A 19,579-nucleotide genomic window follows, 5' to 3' on the forward strand; every position below is an offset into this window, starting at 1 on the left:
TCTAAAGTCCATTCCTTGTGTTCTTTAGCCCAAACAAGTCTCTTCTGCTTGTTACCTGTCCTTAGCAGTGGTTTCCTAGCAGCTATTTTACCATGAAGGCCTGCTGCACAAAGTCTCCTCTTAACAGTTGTTGTAGAGATGTGTCTGCTGCTAGAACTCTGTGTGGCATTGACCTGGTCTCTAATCTGAGCTGCTGTTAACCTGAGATTTCTGAGGCTGGTGACTCGGATAAGCTTATCCTCAGAAGCAGAGGTGTCTCTTGGTCTTCCTTTCCTGGGGCGGTCCTCATGTGAGCCAGTTTCTTTGTAGCGCTTGATGGTTTTTGCCACTGCACTTGGGGACACTTTCAAAGTTTTCCCAATTTTTCGGACTGACCTTCATTTCTTAAATTAATGATGGCCACTCTTTTTCTTTACTAGCTGGTTCTTTCTTGCTATAGTACAAATTCTAACAGTCTATTCAGTAGGACTATCAGCTGTGTATCCACCAGACTTCTGGACAACACAACTGATGGCCACAACCCCATTTATAAGGCAAGAAATCCCACTTATTAAACCTGACAGGGCACACCTGTGAAGTGAAAACCATTCCCGGTGACAACCTATTGAAGCTCATCAAGAGAATGCCAAGAGTGTGCAAAGCAGTCATCACAGCAAAAGGTGGCTACTTTGAAGAACCTAGAATATAAGACATAATTTCAGTTGTTTCACACTTTTTTGTTAAGTATATAATTCCACATGTGTTAATTCATAGTTTTGATGCCTTCAGTGTGAAAGTACAATTTTCATAGTCATGAAAATACAGAAAAATCTTTAAATGAGAAGGTGTGTCCAAACTTTCGGTCTGTACTGTATAGCGCTAATATATTCCACAGTGCTTTACAGTTTGCAGACATTATCATCACTGTCCCCGATGGGGCTTACAATCTACATTCCCTATCAGTATGTCTTTGGAATGTGGAAGGAAACCGGAGAACCTGGAGGAAACCCAGAGGCCATTTTAAAGTCCACAAAACAAGCATATGTCTTCTTATACTTTGAATTGTGGACGTAACTGTAAATGAGGCTGTGGATTATGTAGATATGGTCGGTGGTGCGGTGGTTTGACATGAACCCTGCTTGGCTTTTGCTGAGGATATTGTGCTCACTGAGGAAACTGAGGATCCTCTTGTTCAGGATGCTGTTGAAGAGTTTTCCCAGGTTGCTGCTGACACACATATGCCTCTGTAGTGATCGATCGATCGAAGGGATAAGGTTTCTCCATGTGGAGAGTGACATACCAGCTCTGGCTTGTCAAGGTAAGGAGGCTTATTCGCCATTCAATGCTCCTCTGGGAAATTTAATATGCAAATTGCCTCTTCAGAAAGAAAGAGGACTTGAACTCTATAGCACCACCTGTTGTTAGTAGCGATCCTACAAGTTGATTGATTGTGTCTTGTAGGATTGCTACTAACAACAGGTAGCACTATAGAATTGAAATCCTCTTTCTCTCCGAAGTGGCAATTTGCATATTAAATTTCCCAGAGGAGAATTGCATAGCAAAAAAGCCTCCTTACCTTGACAAGCCAGAGCCGGTATGTCACTCTCCACAAGGAGAACCATTACCCCTTAGACCTCAGTTCAGTGCCTCTCACCTAGCCAAATCAGTTCTCATCTTTTGTACTGACAAGGACCAATAGTCCGAAACATCATGTCTGCAAATTGAGATTATGATTTGGCTTTTATCCTAAGTCATATTGCTAGACTCTTTAAAGGGTTGATTGTGACTTGTATGATCGCTACTAGCAACAGATGGCGCTATAGAGTTCAAGTGCTCTTTCTCTCTGAAGAGGCAATTTGCATATCCATTATCTATCAATCATCCTCTCTATCTATATATCTATTATCTATCTATTGTCTGCAGTGGGGAAAATAGGTATTTGATCCCTTGCTAATTTTGTAAGTTTTCCCACTGACAGAGACATGAACAGTCTATAATTTTAAGGGTAAATTCATTTTAACATTAAGACATAGAATATTAAAAATAAAATCCAGAAAATCACATTGTATAAATTTTATAAATTTATTTGCATTTAGCAGTGAGAAATAAGTATATGATCCCTCTGGAAAACTAGACTTAATACTTTGTGGCAAAACCCTTGTTGGCAAGCACAGCAGTCAGACATTTTTTGTAGTTGATGATGAGGTTTGCGCACATGTCAGGAGGAGTTTTGGCCCACTCCTCTTTGCAGATCATCTCTAAATCATTAAGATTTTGAGGCTGTCGCTTGGCAACTCAGAGCTTCATCTCCCTCCATAAGTTTTCTCTGGGATTAAGGTCTGGAGACTGGCTAGGCCACTTCATGACCTTAATGTGCTTCTTTTTGAGCCACTACTTTGTTGCCTTGGCTGTATGTTTTGGGTCATTGTCTTGCTGGAAGACCCACCCATGACCCATTTTAAATGTCCTGGTGGAGGGAGGGAGGTTGTCACTCAGGATTTTACGGTACATCAAACTATCCATTCTCCTATTGATGTCCTGTGCACTTAGCAGAGAAACACCCCCAAAACATAATGTTTCTACATTCATGCTTGACAGTGGGGATGGTGTTATTAGAGTCATAGGCAGCATTGCTCTTCCTCCAAACACGGCAAGATGAGTTAATGCCAAAGAGCTCAATTTTTGTCTCATCTGACCACAGCACCTTCTCCCAATCACTCACAGAATCATCCAGGTGTTCAATAGTAAACTTCAGATGGGCCTGCGCATGTGCCTTCTTGAGCAGGGGGACCTTGCGGGCATTGCAGGATTTTAAACCTTTATGGCGTAATATGTTAGCAATGGTTTTCTTGGTGACTGTGGTCCCAGTTGCCTTAACATCATTAACATGTTCCCATCATGTGGTTTTAGGCTGATCTCTCACCTTCCTCATGATCAAGGATACCCCATGATATGAGATTTTGCATGGTGCCCCAGATCGATGTCGATTGACAGGCATTTTGTATTTCTTCCTTTTTCTTACTATTGCACCAACAGTTGTCTCCTTCTCACGCAGCGTCTTACTTATGGTTTTGTAGCCCATTCCAGCTTTGTGTGGGTCTATGACCTGACATCCCTATAAAGCTCTTTGGTCTTGCCCATGTTGTAGAGGTCAGAGTCTAACTGATTAATTGAGTCTGTGGACAGGAGTCTTTTATAAAGGTGACTATGTAAGACAGCTGTCTTTAATGCAGGTAATGAGTTGATTAGGAACATCTAGCTGGTCTGTAGGAGCCAGAACTCTTAATGGTTGGTAGGAGATCAAATACTTTTTTTTTCACTGCAAAATGCAAATACATTTATGTAAGTTATACAATGTGATTTTCTGGATTGTATTTTTGATGTTCTATCTCTCAATGTTAAAATTAACCTACCCATAAAATTATAGACTGTTCATGTCTTTGTCAGTGGGCAAACTTACAAAATCAGCAATGGATCAAATACTTATCTCCCCCACTAGATATATAGATGAATAAAAAGATAAATACATATATCCAATTTTTGGATTCATATATTTTTTTCTATCTATCTATCTATTACATAATTATGTGTTATTGAGCTCGGTTCTTAATGCACTGGTTTTATTTCAGCCAAGTCTGACAGAATTGAGGATGCCATCTTGGAATGTAGTTTCTGACAACAGTATTAATGGAGCTGTACATTTTAGACGTTGACTCATGTAATGGTAAGATGTGGTGTTGAAGGCTCAAGAGGCTGTACTAAGAAAACTATAACACCTAAAGAAAATAGAAAACATTCTGTGGTTCATATATTTCTATAATGGATAGCGGATATAATGTATAATATAATGGATAATGCATTTTTTTCCTGACGTATACTCCCAAATCTCCTGCAGAAACATAGAGGTTAGTGGTACAAGTCCCGATTCCTGAAGGCACCACTAGGGAGAGCTAAAGAGCTCACTGCATGCTGTAATATTATTGAATATCACCAGTAGTGTTGAGCATTCCGATACTGCAAATATCGGGTCTCGGCCGATATTCGCTGTATCGGAATTCTGATACAGAGTTCCAATATTTTTGTGATATCGGAAATCGGAATCGGAAGTTCCTATAAGTTCCCAGGCGTGTGCGGTGCGTATGTGTTATGGACTGGTAATTTAGGAGCGACATGCGACTAGCTCTGAGCAGGTGGTAACTATACGGACCGCAGTTCCTGATCTTAACACAACACTAGCAGTAGCCGTGGGATGTTCCTGTCACTCCCTGGACACCTCGTCACAGCCGGAGAACTATCTACCCCTAAAGGTAGAAATAGGAAAGCTATCTTGCCTCAGAGAAAATCCCCAAAGGATAGGACAGCCCCCACAAATATTGACTGTGAGAGGAGAAGGTAATGACATACGTAGTATGAAACAAGATTTAGCAAAGGAGGCCACTTCTAGCTAGATAGATAGTACTGGAAAGAACACTGTGCGGTCAGTAATAAAAACTAGAAAAAGTCCACCGCAGAGATATGCAAAAATCTCCACACCTGACTAAAGGTGTGGAGGGCAAAATCTGCAGCCCAGAGCTTCCAGCTTAGCTGAATAGATCCATACTGATAAGCTGGACAAATGAGCAAAACATAGAATCTGCTGAACAATAAAGTCCACAACAAGTGGACTGCAAAAGGACAAGTGTTGTGAATTCCGTTCTGGAGCTCCCTACTGTGGTTGCTAATGGTATTTTTGTGAGTTCTGCCCTTGGGCTCCCTCTGGTGGTTTCGAGTGGAACTGCTGCTCCGTTAGGTAGCTGTAGCAGCTGCCATCACTGATCGCCTTGCCTGGGTTTGTTATTTAAAACTGCTCTGGGCTTTAGTTCATGCCAGCTGTCAATGTCTTAGGTTGGATTTGGTTCTCTCCTTGGATTTCTCATATGGCCTGTCCTTGTCAGCAAAAGATAAGTTCTGCTAGTTCTTGTTCGTCCATTTGCTTTGGACATTATTGCTTTGCAAATATGTCTCTTTTTGTCCAGCTTGTCACTATGTCATATTCAGGCTAGCTGGAAGCTCTGGGAAGCAGATTTGCCCCTCCACACCGTGAGTCGGTGTGGAGTTCATTTTTTGTAAACTCTGCGTGGATTTTTGTAGTTTTTGATACTGACCGCACAGTATCCTTTTGTCTCTGTCTATCAAGTTTAGTATTGGCCTCCTTTGCTGAAAACTGATTTCATTTCTGTGGATGTCATTTCCCTCTCCACTCACAGCCAATATTTGTGGGGGGCTGTCTTTCCTTTTGGGGCTTTCTCTGAGGCAAGATAGCTTTCTATTTCCTTCTTTAGGGGTAGTTAATTCTTAGGCTGTGAAGAGGTGTCTAGGGAGAGTCAGGAACATCCCACGGCTATTACTAGTGTTGTTGTTAGGATTAGGGATTGCGGTCAGTAGAGATACCACCTTCTCAGAGCTCGTCCCATGTTGCGTTTTAGCCAACAGGTCATATCGGTGTGGCCTCTTAACCACCAGGTCATAACAGACAAGCAAGGACTTATCTTTGCTGAACTGGACAGAGTGTCAGGGAAATCCAAAAGAGCAGTGACTCCAAGCAGGAACAATTGACAACTGGCATTGATTGATGGATAAGGCCAGACTAAAATAGCCGAGCCAGAAAGACGATCAGTGGAAGCAGCTGCTGATGCTAAATCCAAGAAGCAGCTATACCACTCAAAACCACAGGAGGGAGCCCAAGAGCAGAATTCACAAAAGTGCTACTTACAACCACCGGAGGGAGCCCAAGAGCGGAATTCACAACAGTACCCCCCCTTGAGGAGGGGTCACCGAACCCTCACCAGAGCCCCCAGGCCGATCAGGACGAGCCAAGTGAAAAGTACAAACCAAATCGGCAGCATGGACATCGGAGGCAACCACCCAAGAATTATCCTCCTGGCCATAACCCTTCCACTTAACAAGATACTGAAGCCTCCGCCTCGAAAAACAAGAATCCAAAATTTTCTCAACCACATATTCCAACTCCCCCTCAACCAACACTGGGGCAGGAGGATCAACAGAGGGAACAACGGGTACCACATATCTCCGCAACAAAGATCTATGGAAAACATTGTGGATGGCAAAAGAGGATGGAAGGGCCAAACGAAAAGACACTGGATTGATAATCTCAGAAATCTTATAAGGACCAATAAACCGAGGCTTGAACTTAGGGGAAGAAACCTTCATAGGAACATGACGAGAAGATAACCAGACTAAATCCCCCACACGAAGCCGAGGACCAACACACCGACGGCGGTTAGCAAAACGCTGAGCCTTTTCCTGAGACAACGTCAAATTGCCTACCACATGAGTCCAAATCTGCTGTAACCTGTCCATCACAGAATCTACACCAGGACAATCAGAAGGCTCAACCTGCCCTGAAGAAAAACGAGGATGGAAACCAAAATTACAAAAAAAAGGCGAAACCAAAGTAGCCGAACTGGCCCGATTATTAAGGGCAAACTCGGCCAACGGCAAGAAAGCCACCCAATCATCCTGATCAGCAGACACAAAGCATCTCAAATAGGTTTCCAAGGTTTGATTAGTTCGCTCAGTTTGGCCATTTGTCTGAGGATGGAACGCCGAAGAAAAAGACAAATTAATGCCCATCCTAGCACAAAAGGCCCGCCAAAACCTGGAAACAAACTGGGAACCTCTGTCAGACACAATATTTTCCGGAATGCCATGCAAACGAACCACATGCTGAAAAAACAATGGAACCAAATCAGAGGAGGAAGGCAATTTAGGCAAAGGTACCAAATGGACCATTTTAGAGTACCGGTCACAAACCACCCAGATAACAGACATCCTCTGGGACACAGGAAGATCCAAAATAAAATCCATGGAAATATGCGTCCAGGGCCTCTCAGGGACAGGCAAAGGCAAAAGCAACCCACTAGCGCGGGAACAGCAAGGCTTAGCCTGGGCACTAGTCCCACAGGACTGCACAAAAGAACGCACATCCCGCAACAAGGAAGGCCACCAAAAGGACCTAGCCACCAAATCTCTGGTACCAAAAATCCAAGGATAACCGGCCAACACCGAACAATGGACCTCAGAAATTACCTTACTTGTCCACCTATCAGGAACAAACAGCTTCCCCACAGGACAGCGGTCAGGTTTATCAGCCTGAAATTCTTGAAGCACCTGCCGTAAATCAGGGGAGATGGCAGAAAGAATCACCCCTTCCCTAAGAAAGCCTACCGCCTCAAGAACTCCAGGAGAATCAGGCAAAAAACTCCTAGAGAGGGCATCCGCTTTAACATTCTTAGATCCCGGAAGATATGAAACCACAAAATCGAAACGGGAGAAAAACAGGGACCATCGAGCCTGTCTAGGGTTCAGCCGCTTGGCCGACTCGAGGTAAATCAAATTCTTATGATCGGTCAAGACCACAACGCGGTGCTTGGCTCCCTCAAGCCAATGTCGCCACTCCTCAAATGCCCACTTCATAGCCAACAACTCCCGATTGCCAACATCATAATTGCGTTCCGCAGGCGAAAATTTTCGGGAAAAGAAGGCACATGGTTTCATCAAGGAACCATCAGAATTCCTCTGTGACAAAACGGCCCCTGCCCCAATCTCAGAAGCGTCAACCTCAACTTGAAAAGGAAGAGACACATCCGGCTGATGCAAGACAGGGGCAGAAGTAAATCAGTGCTTAAGCTCCTGAAAGGCCTCAACAGCCTCAGAGGACCAATTTGTCACATCAGCGCCTTTCTTCATCAAATCGGTCAGGGGCTTAACCACACTAGAGAATTTGGCAATGAAACGGCGATAAAAATTAGCAAAGCCCAAAAATTTCCGAAGGTTCTTCACAGATGTGGGTTGAATCCAGTCATGAATGGCTTGGACCTTAACAGGATCCATTTCTATAGACGAAGGAGAAAAAATAAACCCCCCAAAAGAGACCTTCTGAACTCCAAATAGGCACTTAGACCCCTTCACAAATAGAGCATTATCACGAAGGATCTGGAATACCATCCTGACCTGCTTCACATGAGACTCCCAATCATTGGAAAAAATCAAAATATCATCCAAATACACAATCAAGAATTTATCAAGATAATTGCAGAAAATGTCATGCATGAAGGACTGAAATACAGAAGAAGCATTAGAAAGCCCGAAAGGCATCACCAGGTATTCAAAATGGCCTTCGGGCGTATTAAATGCAGTTTTCCATTCGTCACCCTGTTTAATACGAACAAGATTATATGCCCCTCGAAGGTCAATCTTGGTAAACCAACTAGCCCCCTTAATCCGAGCAAACAAATCAGAGAGCAAAGGTAAAGGGTATTGGAATTCGATCGTGATCTTATTAAGAAGGCGATAATCAATACAGGGTCTAAAAGAGCCATCCTTCTTGGCAACAAAAAATAATCCCGCTCCCAATGGTGACGAAGACGGCCGAATATGCCCCTTCTCCAAGGACTCCTTAACATAGCTCCGCATAGCGGTATGTTCTGGCACAGACAGGTTGAAAAGTCGGCCCTTAGGGAACTTAGCCTGGAATCAAGTCAATAGCACAATCACAGTCCCTATGTGGAGGAAGGGAATTGGACTTGGGCTCATCGAATACATCCTGGAAATCTGACAAAAACTCAGGAACATCAGAAGAGGGGGAAGAGGAAATTGACATCAAAGGAACGTCACTATGTACCCCTTGACAACCCCAACTAGTCACAGACATCGATTTCCAATCCAACACTGGATTGTGTACTTGTAACCATGGAAAACCCAGTACAACAACATCATGTAAATTATGCAACACCAGAAAACGACAATCTTCCTGATGTGCTGGAACCATGCACATAGTCAGCTGAGTCCAATACTGAGGTTTATTCTTGGCCAATGGTGCAGCATCAATACCCCTCAAAGGAATAGGGCTCTGCAAAGGCTGCAAAAAAACCCCACAGCGCCTGGCGAATTCTAAGTCCATTAAGTTCAGGGCAGCGCCTGAATCCACAAATGCCATGACAGAGAAAGATGACAATGAGCAAATCAGGGTCACAGACAGGAGAAACTTAGGCTGTACAGTACTAATGGTAACAGATCTAGCGACCCTCTTAATACGCTTAGGGCAATCAGAGATAGTATGAGCTGAATCACCACAGTAAAAACACAGCCCATTCTGACATCTGTATCCCCTCTGTTCCGCTCTAGTCAGAATCCTATCACATTGCATAGGCTCAGGACTCTGTTTAGAGGATGCTGCCATATGGTGCACCACTTTGCGCTCGCGCAGGCGCCGATCAATCTGAATGGCTAGAGACATAGATTCGCTCAGACCAACAGGCGTGGGGAACCCCACCATAACATCTTTAAGGGCTTCAGAAAGACCCTTTCTGAAAATTGCTGCCAGAGCGTCCTCATTCCATTTAGTGAGCACAGACCATTTTCTAAATTTCTGGCAGTATAATTCTGCTGTTTCCTGACCCTGGCACAGGGCCAACAAGATTTTTTCCGCATGATCCACAGAGTTAGGTTCGTCATACAATAATCCGAGCGATTGAAAAAATGCATCTACATTAAGCAATGCCGGATTCCCTGACTCAAGGGAGAATGCCCAGTCCTGAGGGTCACCACGCAGCAGAGAAATAACTATTTTAACTTGCTGTGTGGGGTCACCAGAGGAACGGGGTTTCAGAGCAAAAAACAATTTGCAGTTATTTTTAAAGTTCAAAAACTTAGATCTATCCCCGTAAAACAAATCTGGAGTAGGAATTCTAGGCTCTAAGGCTGGAGTCTGAACAACATAATCTTGGATACTCTGAACGCTTGCAGCAAGCTGATCCACACGAGAAAACAAACCCTGAACATCCATGCCCGCGCCCAAATCCTGAACCACCCAGAGATTAAGAGGAAGGAAAAAGACAAAACAGACTAAAGAAAAAAAATGGCTCAGAACTCTTTTTCTTTTCCTTCTTTTGAGATGCATTCAACTCATTTTTGGCCAGTTGTACTGTTATGGACTGGTAATTTAGGAGCGACATGCAACTAGCTCTGAGCAGGTGGTAACTATACGGACCGCAGTTCCTGATCTTAACACAACACTAGCAGTAGCCGTGAGATGTTCCTGTCACTCCCTGGACACCTCGTCACAGCCGGAGAACTAGCTACCCCTAAAGGTAGAAATAGGAAAGCAACCTTGCCTCAGAGAAAATCCCCAAAGGATAGGAGAGCCCCCCACAAATATTGACTGTGAGAGGAGAAGGAAATGACATACGTAGTATGAAACAAGATTTAGCAAAGGAGGCCACTTCTAGCTAGATAGATAGTACTGGAAAGAACACTGTGCGGTCAGTAATAAAAACTAGAAAAAGTCCACCGCAGAGATATGCAAAAATCTCCACACCTGACTAAAGGTGTGGAGGGCAAAATCTGCAGCCCAGAGCTTCCAGCTTAGCTGAATAGATCCATACTGATAAGCTGGACAAATGAGCAAAACATAGAATGTGCTGAACAATAAAGTCCACAACAAGTGGACTGCAAAAGGACAAGCAAGGACTTATCTTTGCTGAACTGGACAGAGTGTCAGGGAAATCCAAAAGAGCAGTGACTCCAAGCAGGAACAATTGACAACTGGCATTGATTGAGGAATAAGGCCAGACTAAAATAGCCGAGCCAGAAAGAAGATCAGTGGAAGCAGCTGCTGATGCTAAATCCAAGAAGCAGCTATACCACTCAAAACCACTGGAGGGAGCCCAAGAGCAGAATTCACAAAAGTGCTACTTACAACCACCGGAGGGAGCCCAAGAGTGGAATTCACAACATGTATGGTTCCCAGGGTCTGGAGGAGAGGAGACTCTCCTTCAGGCCCTGGGATCCATATTCATGTAAAAAATAAAGAATAAAAATAAAAAATATGGATATACTCACCCCTCTGACGGACCCTGGACCTCAGCGGTGCAACCGGTAGCCTCCGTTCCTAAGAATGCAGTGAGTGTAGGACCTGCGATGACGTCGCGGTCTTGTGATTGGTCGCATGACCGCTCATGTGACTGCGACGTCATCGAAGGTCCTTCACTCACTGCATTCTTAGGAACGGAGGCAGACGCTTGCACCGGTGAGAGCCAGGGTCCGTCGGAGGGGTGAGTATATCCATATTTTTTATTTTTATTCTTTATTTTTTACATGAATATGGACCACAGGGCCTGAAGGAGAGTTTCCTCTCCTTCAGACCCTGGGAACCATCCAGGATAGCTTCCGATATTTGTGTCCCATTGACTTGTATTGGTATCGGGTATCGGTATCGGCGATATCCGATATTTTTTGGATATCGGCCGATCCAATCAGATACCGATACTTTTGAAAATCGGAAGGTATCGCTCAACACTAATCACCAGTATTCATTATTCTCCTACGCTCCCCCTAGTGGTGGCTGTAGGTAGATAAAATGTTCTCGTTTTTGTAGAGGATTTGGAGGAAAGATGTTTTAAGTCATTTTTTAACCAATAATTTAGGAATAATGAATATTCACAGCATCTGACATTATGAACATGCAGGCATCTTCTTGCTAGTCTTTTAAAAGAAATAGATAAATATTACATGCATTATATAAATCTTATGTTTTTTTAATGTGGATTTTCCTATAAAGGTATCAGGTTCACCACGGAGAGGAAATGTCTCCGGCTGGCATATATCTTTATTATTATTATTATTACTAGATTATTTATTGTGGGATTTGACAATATATAATTCAGCTCGGTCTTTGGGCGCATAATGCGGAGTATGGATGATTAATCTATCCCCGTCATGTCTCTTTCAGATGTAGATGAGTGCGCATTGTACGGATCCTGCAGCCAGACTTGTAGAAATACACAGGGGTCTTACACTTGCAGCTGTGTGGAGGGGTATATCATGCAGCCTGACAGCAGATCCTGCAAAGCAAAAAATGGTAAGTTCCCGTAACTGCGTGTGATATCTTGTGTGCAAATATAGGACAAGAATAAAATGTAATCTACAACTAAAACATACACAGACAATAAGCAACTGTATAAAACACAAGTTACCACCAGTCATATCTATCTATCTATCTATCTATCTATCTATCTATCTATCTATCTATCTATCTATCTATCTATCTCCAATTAGTAACTATAGTATTTTAAAGAAGACAGAATTTTGACTTTGAAATGTAAAATGTATGTTATTTCTAAACGTAAACATGGGTTTGTGTTTAAGGACAAATATACAAAAATAGATTTAAGATAGGTGTCATGCTGCTGCAATGCAGGTAGATGCAGACTTCACTAGATGGCAGTAGAGAGGAAGCAGGTCTGCACCTAAACAGAGCTGACCTTCAATGCAGCAGTGAGGCTACCGCAGGTGGCAGCAGAATAGTCAAACAAGCCGGGTCAAATCCTATACTGTAGCGCGGTAGCAAAGGAATAAACAAACTCACGGTCAGAGACAAACCAGGGGGTCAGTAACGGTCAGGAGTGGATAAGCCTAAAGGCAAAAGACAGAAGCAGGTCAGGATACAAGTCAAGTCAAAGCCAGGGAGTCAGCACACTAAAGGGAAACACGGAGTCAAGATGGGAATAGGGGAAAACAGAAACACGGGATCAGACAGCAAATGCAGCAGAACAAATCAGAGCAATCAGAGTCAATTCCAGCAGCACTAGGCAAAAAACTATAACTGACATCGCCTGCAGGAAGGAGCGGCAATAAATAGCCAACCTGAACCCAGACAGGGCCTGAGAAAGGTTAACTCTTGACATGACCAGATGGGGAAAAAGGGAAAACAGGACTCAAAACCCGGCCTGGATCATGACAGTACGTAGATAAATAGATAGAGTCATAGTCAAAAGTGAAATTATTTCAGAATATGAAGTATTTCCCCAAGAAAATTATTGCAGTCATACATGATTTTTTATACATGTTTATTTATTTTGTGTGTATTGGAACGACACAAAAAAAAACAGAAAAAGGGCAAATTGGACATAATTTCACAAAAATCCCTCAGAATGGGCCAAACAAAACTGTTGGCACCCTCAGCTTAATATTTGGTTGCATTCAATTTTGAATAAATAACTGCAATCAATGGCTTCCTATAACCATCACTTACACCTCTCAACTGGAAGTGTGGACCTCTCTTCTATTGCAAATTGTTCCAAGTCTTTCATATTTGAAGGTACTTTCTCCTAGCAGCAATTTTAAGATCTTTCCACAGGTGTTCAATGGGATTTAGTGGTATTGCTTTGAAGAGAGCCATTTATCATCGTCAGGAAAGACCAGGTGATGCAAATTTCCCAGCTTTATAAAAACCCAGCCTTCTCTAACCTTATGCCAAAAAACAGCAGCCATGGATTCTTCTAAGCAGCTGTCTAGCACTCTGAAAATGAAAATGGTGCAGGCCGACAAAGCAGGACAAGGATATAGGAAGATAGCAAAGTGTTTTCAAGTTGCCCTTTCTTCAGTTCAAAATGTAATTAAGAAATGAAAGTTAACAGGAACAGTTGAGGTCAAGTTAAGATCTGGAAAGCCAAGCAAAATATCAGTGAGAGCTACACATAGGATTGCTAGAGAGGCAAATCAGAAGCCCCACTTGACAGCAAAAGACCTTCAGAAAGATTTAGCAGACTCTGGATTTGTGGTACAGTGTTCTACTGCTCAGAGACACCTGCACAAACATGGCATTCATACAAGAATCATCAGAAGAAAACCTCTCCAGCGTCCTCATGATGAAATTCAACTTCAGAAGTATGCAAAAGAACATCTAAACAAGCCTGATGCAGTTTGAAAACATGTCCTGTGGACCAATGAGGTTAAAATAGAATTTTTTAGCCACAATGATCAAAGATGTGTTTGCCGAAAAAAGGGCACAGAATTTCCTCAAAAGAACATCTATCCAACCATTAGCCATGGGGGTGACTCAATCATGCTTTGGAGTTGTGTTGCAGCCAATTTCAAGAGTAGATGGAAGAATAGATTCAATGAAATTTCAACAAATTCTTGATGCAAATATAACACCATCTGTAAAAAAGCTGAAGTTGAAAAGAGGATGGCTTCTACAAATGGATAATGATCCTAAATACACATCAAAATCCACAATAGATTACCTCAAATGACATAAGCTGAAGGTTTTACAATGGCCCTCACAGTCCCCTGATCTGAGCATCATTAAAAATCTGTGGCTAGACTTCAAAGGAAGAGTGCGTGCAAGACGACCCATGAAGCTCACAGAATTGGAAGAATTATCCAAGGAAGAATGGATGAAAATCCCTCAAACAAGAAGTGAAAGACTCTTGGCTGACTACAAAAGTGTTTACAAGCTTTGATACTCTAGCAAAGGGGGCACTACTAGGCACTAACCATGCATGGTGCCCATACTTTTGCATGAGCCAATTTTCCTTTTTGTAATTTTTAAAATATAAAAGATGACAAAATATATTTTTTTTGCCTAAAATACAAAGGAAATGTGTCATCTTTGAAGTTAAGCCTTTTAGAGATCATTTAATTTTCAACTTGCTTATCTGTTCACAATAACAGTAATTTTGACCAGGGGTGCCCAAACTTTTACATACATTTTTTGTGTTTTGTTACCTCCCAACCTGAAATTTCACAGCTGCAGCTGCATGATTTGCGAATTTTAGACAGCTTGATTACATGTGGGGATTCCCTAGCAACCAGGCAACCCCCACATCTACTCAGCCTGGCTAGCAGCTGTAAATCATGCAGCTGCGTCAACAAAAACTAAATCGCCGAGCAGTCACAAATACTCAGAGACCACCTGAGCATGATCGGGAAAACCCGGGCAATGAGTATACCCGCTCATCACTAGTAAAGAACATGCTTACAACTGTGAACATTTGGTTTTCTTTTTTTGTGATGCCATCAAGAAATAGGACAAAATAACTGAAAACTTCAATGTGCATAGCTACTCAACCCCTTAAAATCAGTCCTTTTGTAGAAATTACAGCTGCAAGTCGCTGTGGATAAGTCTGTACAAGCTTTCCACTGGGAATTTTGCCTATTCCTCAAGGCAAAACTGCTCCAGCTCCTTCACATCAGATGGTTTCCTCTTGTGAGCAGCAATTTTCCAGTCTGACCACAGATACTCAATTGAATTAAGGTCTGGACTTTGACTAGACCACACCAATACATTTACACATTTCCACTTAAACCACTTGAGTGTTAATTTAGCAGTATGCTTTGGGTCATAGTTTTGCTGGAAGATAAATCACTGTCCCAGTCTCAAATCCCTGAAGACTGAAATAGGTTTTGCTCGGACCATTTTCCCTGTCCCTGCTGCTGAAAAACATCCCCATAGCATGATGCCATGATGCTGCCACCACCATGTTTCACTGTAGGGATAGTGTTCTTCGGGTGATGAGCTGTGTTGGTTTTTGCGCCAGACATTGCGTTTATCTTGGTGGCCAAAATGTTAAATTTTGGTCTCATCTAACCACATTACCTTCTTCCATATATTTGGGGAGTCTCCTACATGTATTTTGGCAAACTCAAAATGAGCCTTACAATTTTTGTGTTTAAGTAAAGGCTTTTTTCTGCCCACTCTTCAAGTAAGGACCACCTCTATGGAGTGTAAGGTTCATTGTGGTCATATGGGCAGATGCTTCAGTCTCTGTTTGGGAACTCTGGAGCTCCTTCAAGGTTACCTTTGGTCTCTGTGCTGTCTCTTTGATTAATGCCCTCCTTGCCTGGGCTGAGAGTTTTGGTGGGTGGCACTCTCTTGGCAAGTTTGTTGTGGTACCATGTTCCTTCCTTTTGATGTTTATGGCTTTGATGGTGCTCCAGGGGATTATCAGAGATTGGGATTTTTTTTATAACTCAATCCTGACTTCTCCACAACTTTGTCTCTGACTTGTTTCGAGATTTCCTTGGTTTTCATGGTGCTATCTGGAGATCTCCTTGGTCTTCATGGTGTTGTTTGGAGGTCTCCTTGGGCTTCATGGTGGTGTTTGGAGATCTCCTTGGTCTTCATGGTGTTTGGTTAGTGGCGCCTCTTGTTAATGGTGTTGCAGCCCCTGTATAGTGTATATACCGAAAGACCATGTGACTCTTAGATTGAACATAGGTGGACTTCCTTTCACAAAGAATGTAACTTATGAAGGTAACTGTTTGCACCAGAAATTTTTAGGGGCTTCATAGGAAAAGGGGTGAATACATATATAAATGACAATTTTAAGTTATTTGATCCCATAAATTTAATTTATGCCTATATTTTTCTCACTTCAGTTTACCAACTTCGACTATTTAGTGCTGATGCATCACTCACAAATCAGATAACAAAAATATTTAAACACAGCTTGTAATGTAACAAAATAGATGAAAAGCCAAGGGGATGAAAACTTTTGGAAGTGATGGTAACATCACAATGCTGTATCCATGGTTTGGATAAGGCAAAAACTTTATTTTTTTCTTTTCCACTTTAATGATGAGCTGTGACTAGACCCATTATCCTTTTATTGCTGTGTTCGTGTGGTGTGAAAATAGCCCTAAATGACATATTCCTTTCTGCCACATCTGCATGGAAAATTCTCCTGATTGACGGCTGTTCTCACTGTAAGATAAATTCGCTAAATGATGAGAGCACTTAGCGGGTTTTACCTATGAAAATGTTACTTAGAAGAAATCTAGAAGGAAAATGTAATTTTTTTTATCATTTGAAGTAAATTTCAAGCAGATGGAGGGATGTATGTAAATCTTTGGATACAATGCAGAAATGCTTACCTGAAAGTTATAGTCGTGTTCCATTTAAATAAATGATTAGCTGCGGTTCAACAATTTTACACAGTAATAGCTTTACTTTCCTGATATACAGTACAATTCAATTAAAATATGCTTCCAATAGCCATATTTAATTAAACATCTCCGCTGTGTCAAGGATTTGGGTTGATGAATTAACTTGACCTCTTTTTCTTTGACAGTACATTTTATTCAAATATTTTCTGCCTGGAAATCAGTCTTCTGGATTGATGCTAGTAATAAAAAGTACTCCATTACGGTATTTAGTATCAAAAAGTTCTGCGCATCTTATACAGTCTTGGCCGAAAGTGTTGGCATCATTGAAATTTTCCGAGAAAATAAATATTTTTCTCTGAAAATTATTGCAATTGCACATGTTTTGTTATACACATGTTTATTTCCTTTGTGTGTATTGGAGCAACACAAAAGAAACAAAGAAAAAAAAGGCAAATTAGACATAATTTCACACGAAACCCCCAAAATGGGTCAAACAAAATTGTTGGCACCTTTGCAAAATTATGGGTAAACAACTTTATGTCACACAATCCCTGCAGCTAATGAGCAGCCGCTTCATTCTCCCCTTCTATGGATGTTATTGACATCTGGAGGAAGTGAGAGCTGTGGCAAGTCTCTCACTTCCTCCGAATGTCTTGATTTGCCCAAAGAATGGGAAAGTGAAGTCAGCGCTGAGTAATCCCAGTGATGGCGTGACATAACAATGTCACACAATCCCTTGGAAAGTCAGTTCCAGCACCACTGGAATGGCTACAATACCGGAGAGCAGTACAAGTGTTATAATTTTACTGGGGTGAAAAATAAGGATTCAGGAGGGGTTGTCTGTGTAGTAGACAACTCCTTAAAAAAGTTACCTAGATTTTTTTTCCTAAACTTCTCTCATGCTGCACTTACAGTAACTTCAGGAATGTAGTTTCTTTGACTTTAAATATTAGAGATAACACTAGTGTCAATAGGTGTTATAGTCTGCGGGTGCGGACGCTGAGGGTTCCAAGCATTCAGACGGCAGGAGACCTGTATAGATGTTAGAAAACGTGCAGAGCCAGAAATACCCCGGCCGGTGGTGATCCTGGATGCGCGGCTGAAAAAAATGGCCGACGCTGCTGAGCTGTGCAGCGTGTGACATCACAAAGCTACGGAGCTAGAATGGGGCCAAAACTAACCACTTCCCTCTTCGTCAGGGTTACCGCCCCCTACCTGCCGCCTGTTATATATAGCTGTCTAAATGATCAGCTTGTTAACCCCTAGGGAACCGGATCCTAGAAAGGATGTAATTGCACTATGAATGCAAATGTGTACTAGTGGGTTGTAGAGATCATAGGGTGTCAAAACACATCGGCCCTGGGCATATATACAAGGGAACAGACTCTCTTCTTTGTGGACTGTATCAAGTTCATTTTGCAACATAATTATTTCATATATGATGGTCATTATTACCTCCAAACTTGGGGCACCGCCATGGGCACGCGGTTTGCCCCAAGTTATGCTAACATCTATGTTGCCAAATGGGAGGAGTCCCATATATATAAGGAGGGCAGATTATATCCAGGTCTGGTGATGTGGCGTCGTTTTATTGACGATATTCTGTTTATATGGGGAGGTTCCCAGGTTGAGCTTAGTACCTTTCTTTTGGGACTTAACAACAATTCTTATGGCTTAGAATTTACGTCTCATACAAGCCCTGTTGAGGTTAATTTTTTGGACCTCACTATTTATGTGGATAATGATCAATTACACACTAAATTCCACCGGAAAACGGTCGATTCCAACAGTTTTATGCACCTTACCAGTTGCCACCTTCCGGTTTGGCTTACAAACATACCAAAAGGGCAATTTACGAGGATCAGGCGTAATTTTTCTACCATTGAGGATTATTATATGGAATCAAGTTTTTTGACCCGGAAATTTTTGGTAAAGGGGTATCCCAGGCCGTTGTTGGAAAAAACGCAAAATGAGCTGGCCCAAACTGATAGAGGTTCTTTATTTAAAGTAATATCTAACAAGGACCCTAGTAGTAGTAAACTATCAGAGCAAGTTTATACTTTGCCATTTGTCACACAATTTCATGCGGGCTATAAGAAATTTGTTCACATTATTCGCAAACACTGGCCTGTTTTACAGAAAGACAAAGTGGTAGGGGAGCTTCTCCCTGTCCACTCCAGGTTCATATACAGGAAAGCCCAAACATTGGGTAATCTTATAGCCCCCACTACGGGAGTTAATAACAAAATAATGTGCCCCCAAAAAACGAACTAACTAGGTGCCGGTTTTTTACCGTGTGGTGGCTGCTTTGGTTGTCTACATACCTCTTTTAAAAAAAAACGACAAATCACGTTCTCTGACTCAGACGGCACCAAGGAGTTTCAAATTAAGGAAAATATCTCCTGTTTTTTCCTCAGGAGTCATTTATTTCATTAAATGCCCATGTAGTAAGTTATATGTTGGTCGTACTAAACACCGCTTAATGGAGCGCATTAAGGAACATTTTAAAAATATACAGAGAGGCTTTTTAGGACACCCCCTTTCCCGTCACTTCAGGGACAAACACAACCAGTCCTTGAGGGGTGTCCTCTTCTGTGGCATACAGAGTGTTCCTTATGGCCAAAGGGGTGGAGACTATCTTAAGAGAATGTCCAGGGTCGAATCCCAATGGATTTTTAACCTAAACAGTTTGGCCCCTATGGGCCTAAATCACGAGTTAGAGCTATATGCGTTTTAATTTGAGTAATGGGGGGGCATTTTAGATATATATAAAAAAAATTTTTATAAAAACCTGTTCTATTTTTTCCAAATAAAGAAATTGTTTTATTTATACCGGTTAGGGTATTTTTATATGGTTCTACCTTTTATA

General features: G+C 42.0%; 1 protein-coding gene across 5 annotated transcripts in view; it reads left to right on the plus strand.

Annotated features, from left to right (window-relative positions):
* Nucleotides 1–19,579, plus strand: part of LRP1B (LDL receptor related protein 1B) — a 1,636,337-nt gene that overhangs the window by 684,241 nt on the left and 932,517 nt on the right. For all 5 annotated transcript variants that reach the window (XM_077273024.1, XM_077273022.1, XM_077273019.1 and 2 more), the window contains exon 5: nucleotides 11,771–11,899. In XM_077273024.1, coding sequence (XP_077129139.1) covers nucleotides 11,771–11,899 — 129 coding nt within the window. The remainder of the gene's footprint in view (nucleotides 1–11,770; nucleotides 11,900–19,579) is intronic.

Source organism: Ranitomeya variabilis, chromosome 7 (assembly GCF_051348905.1).
Source record: "Ranitomeya variabilis isolate aRanVar5 chromosome 7, aRanVar5.hap1, whole genome shotgun sequence".
Classification (NCBI taxonomy): Eukaryota; Metazoa; Chordata; class Amphibia; order Anura; family Dendrobatidae; genus Ranitomeya; species Ranitomeya variabilis.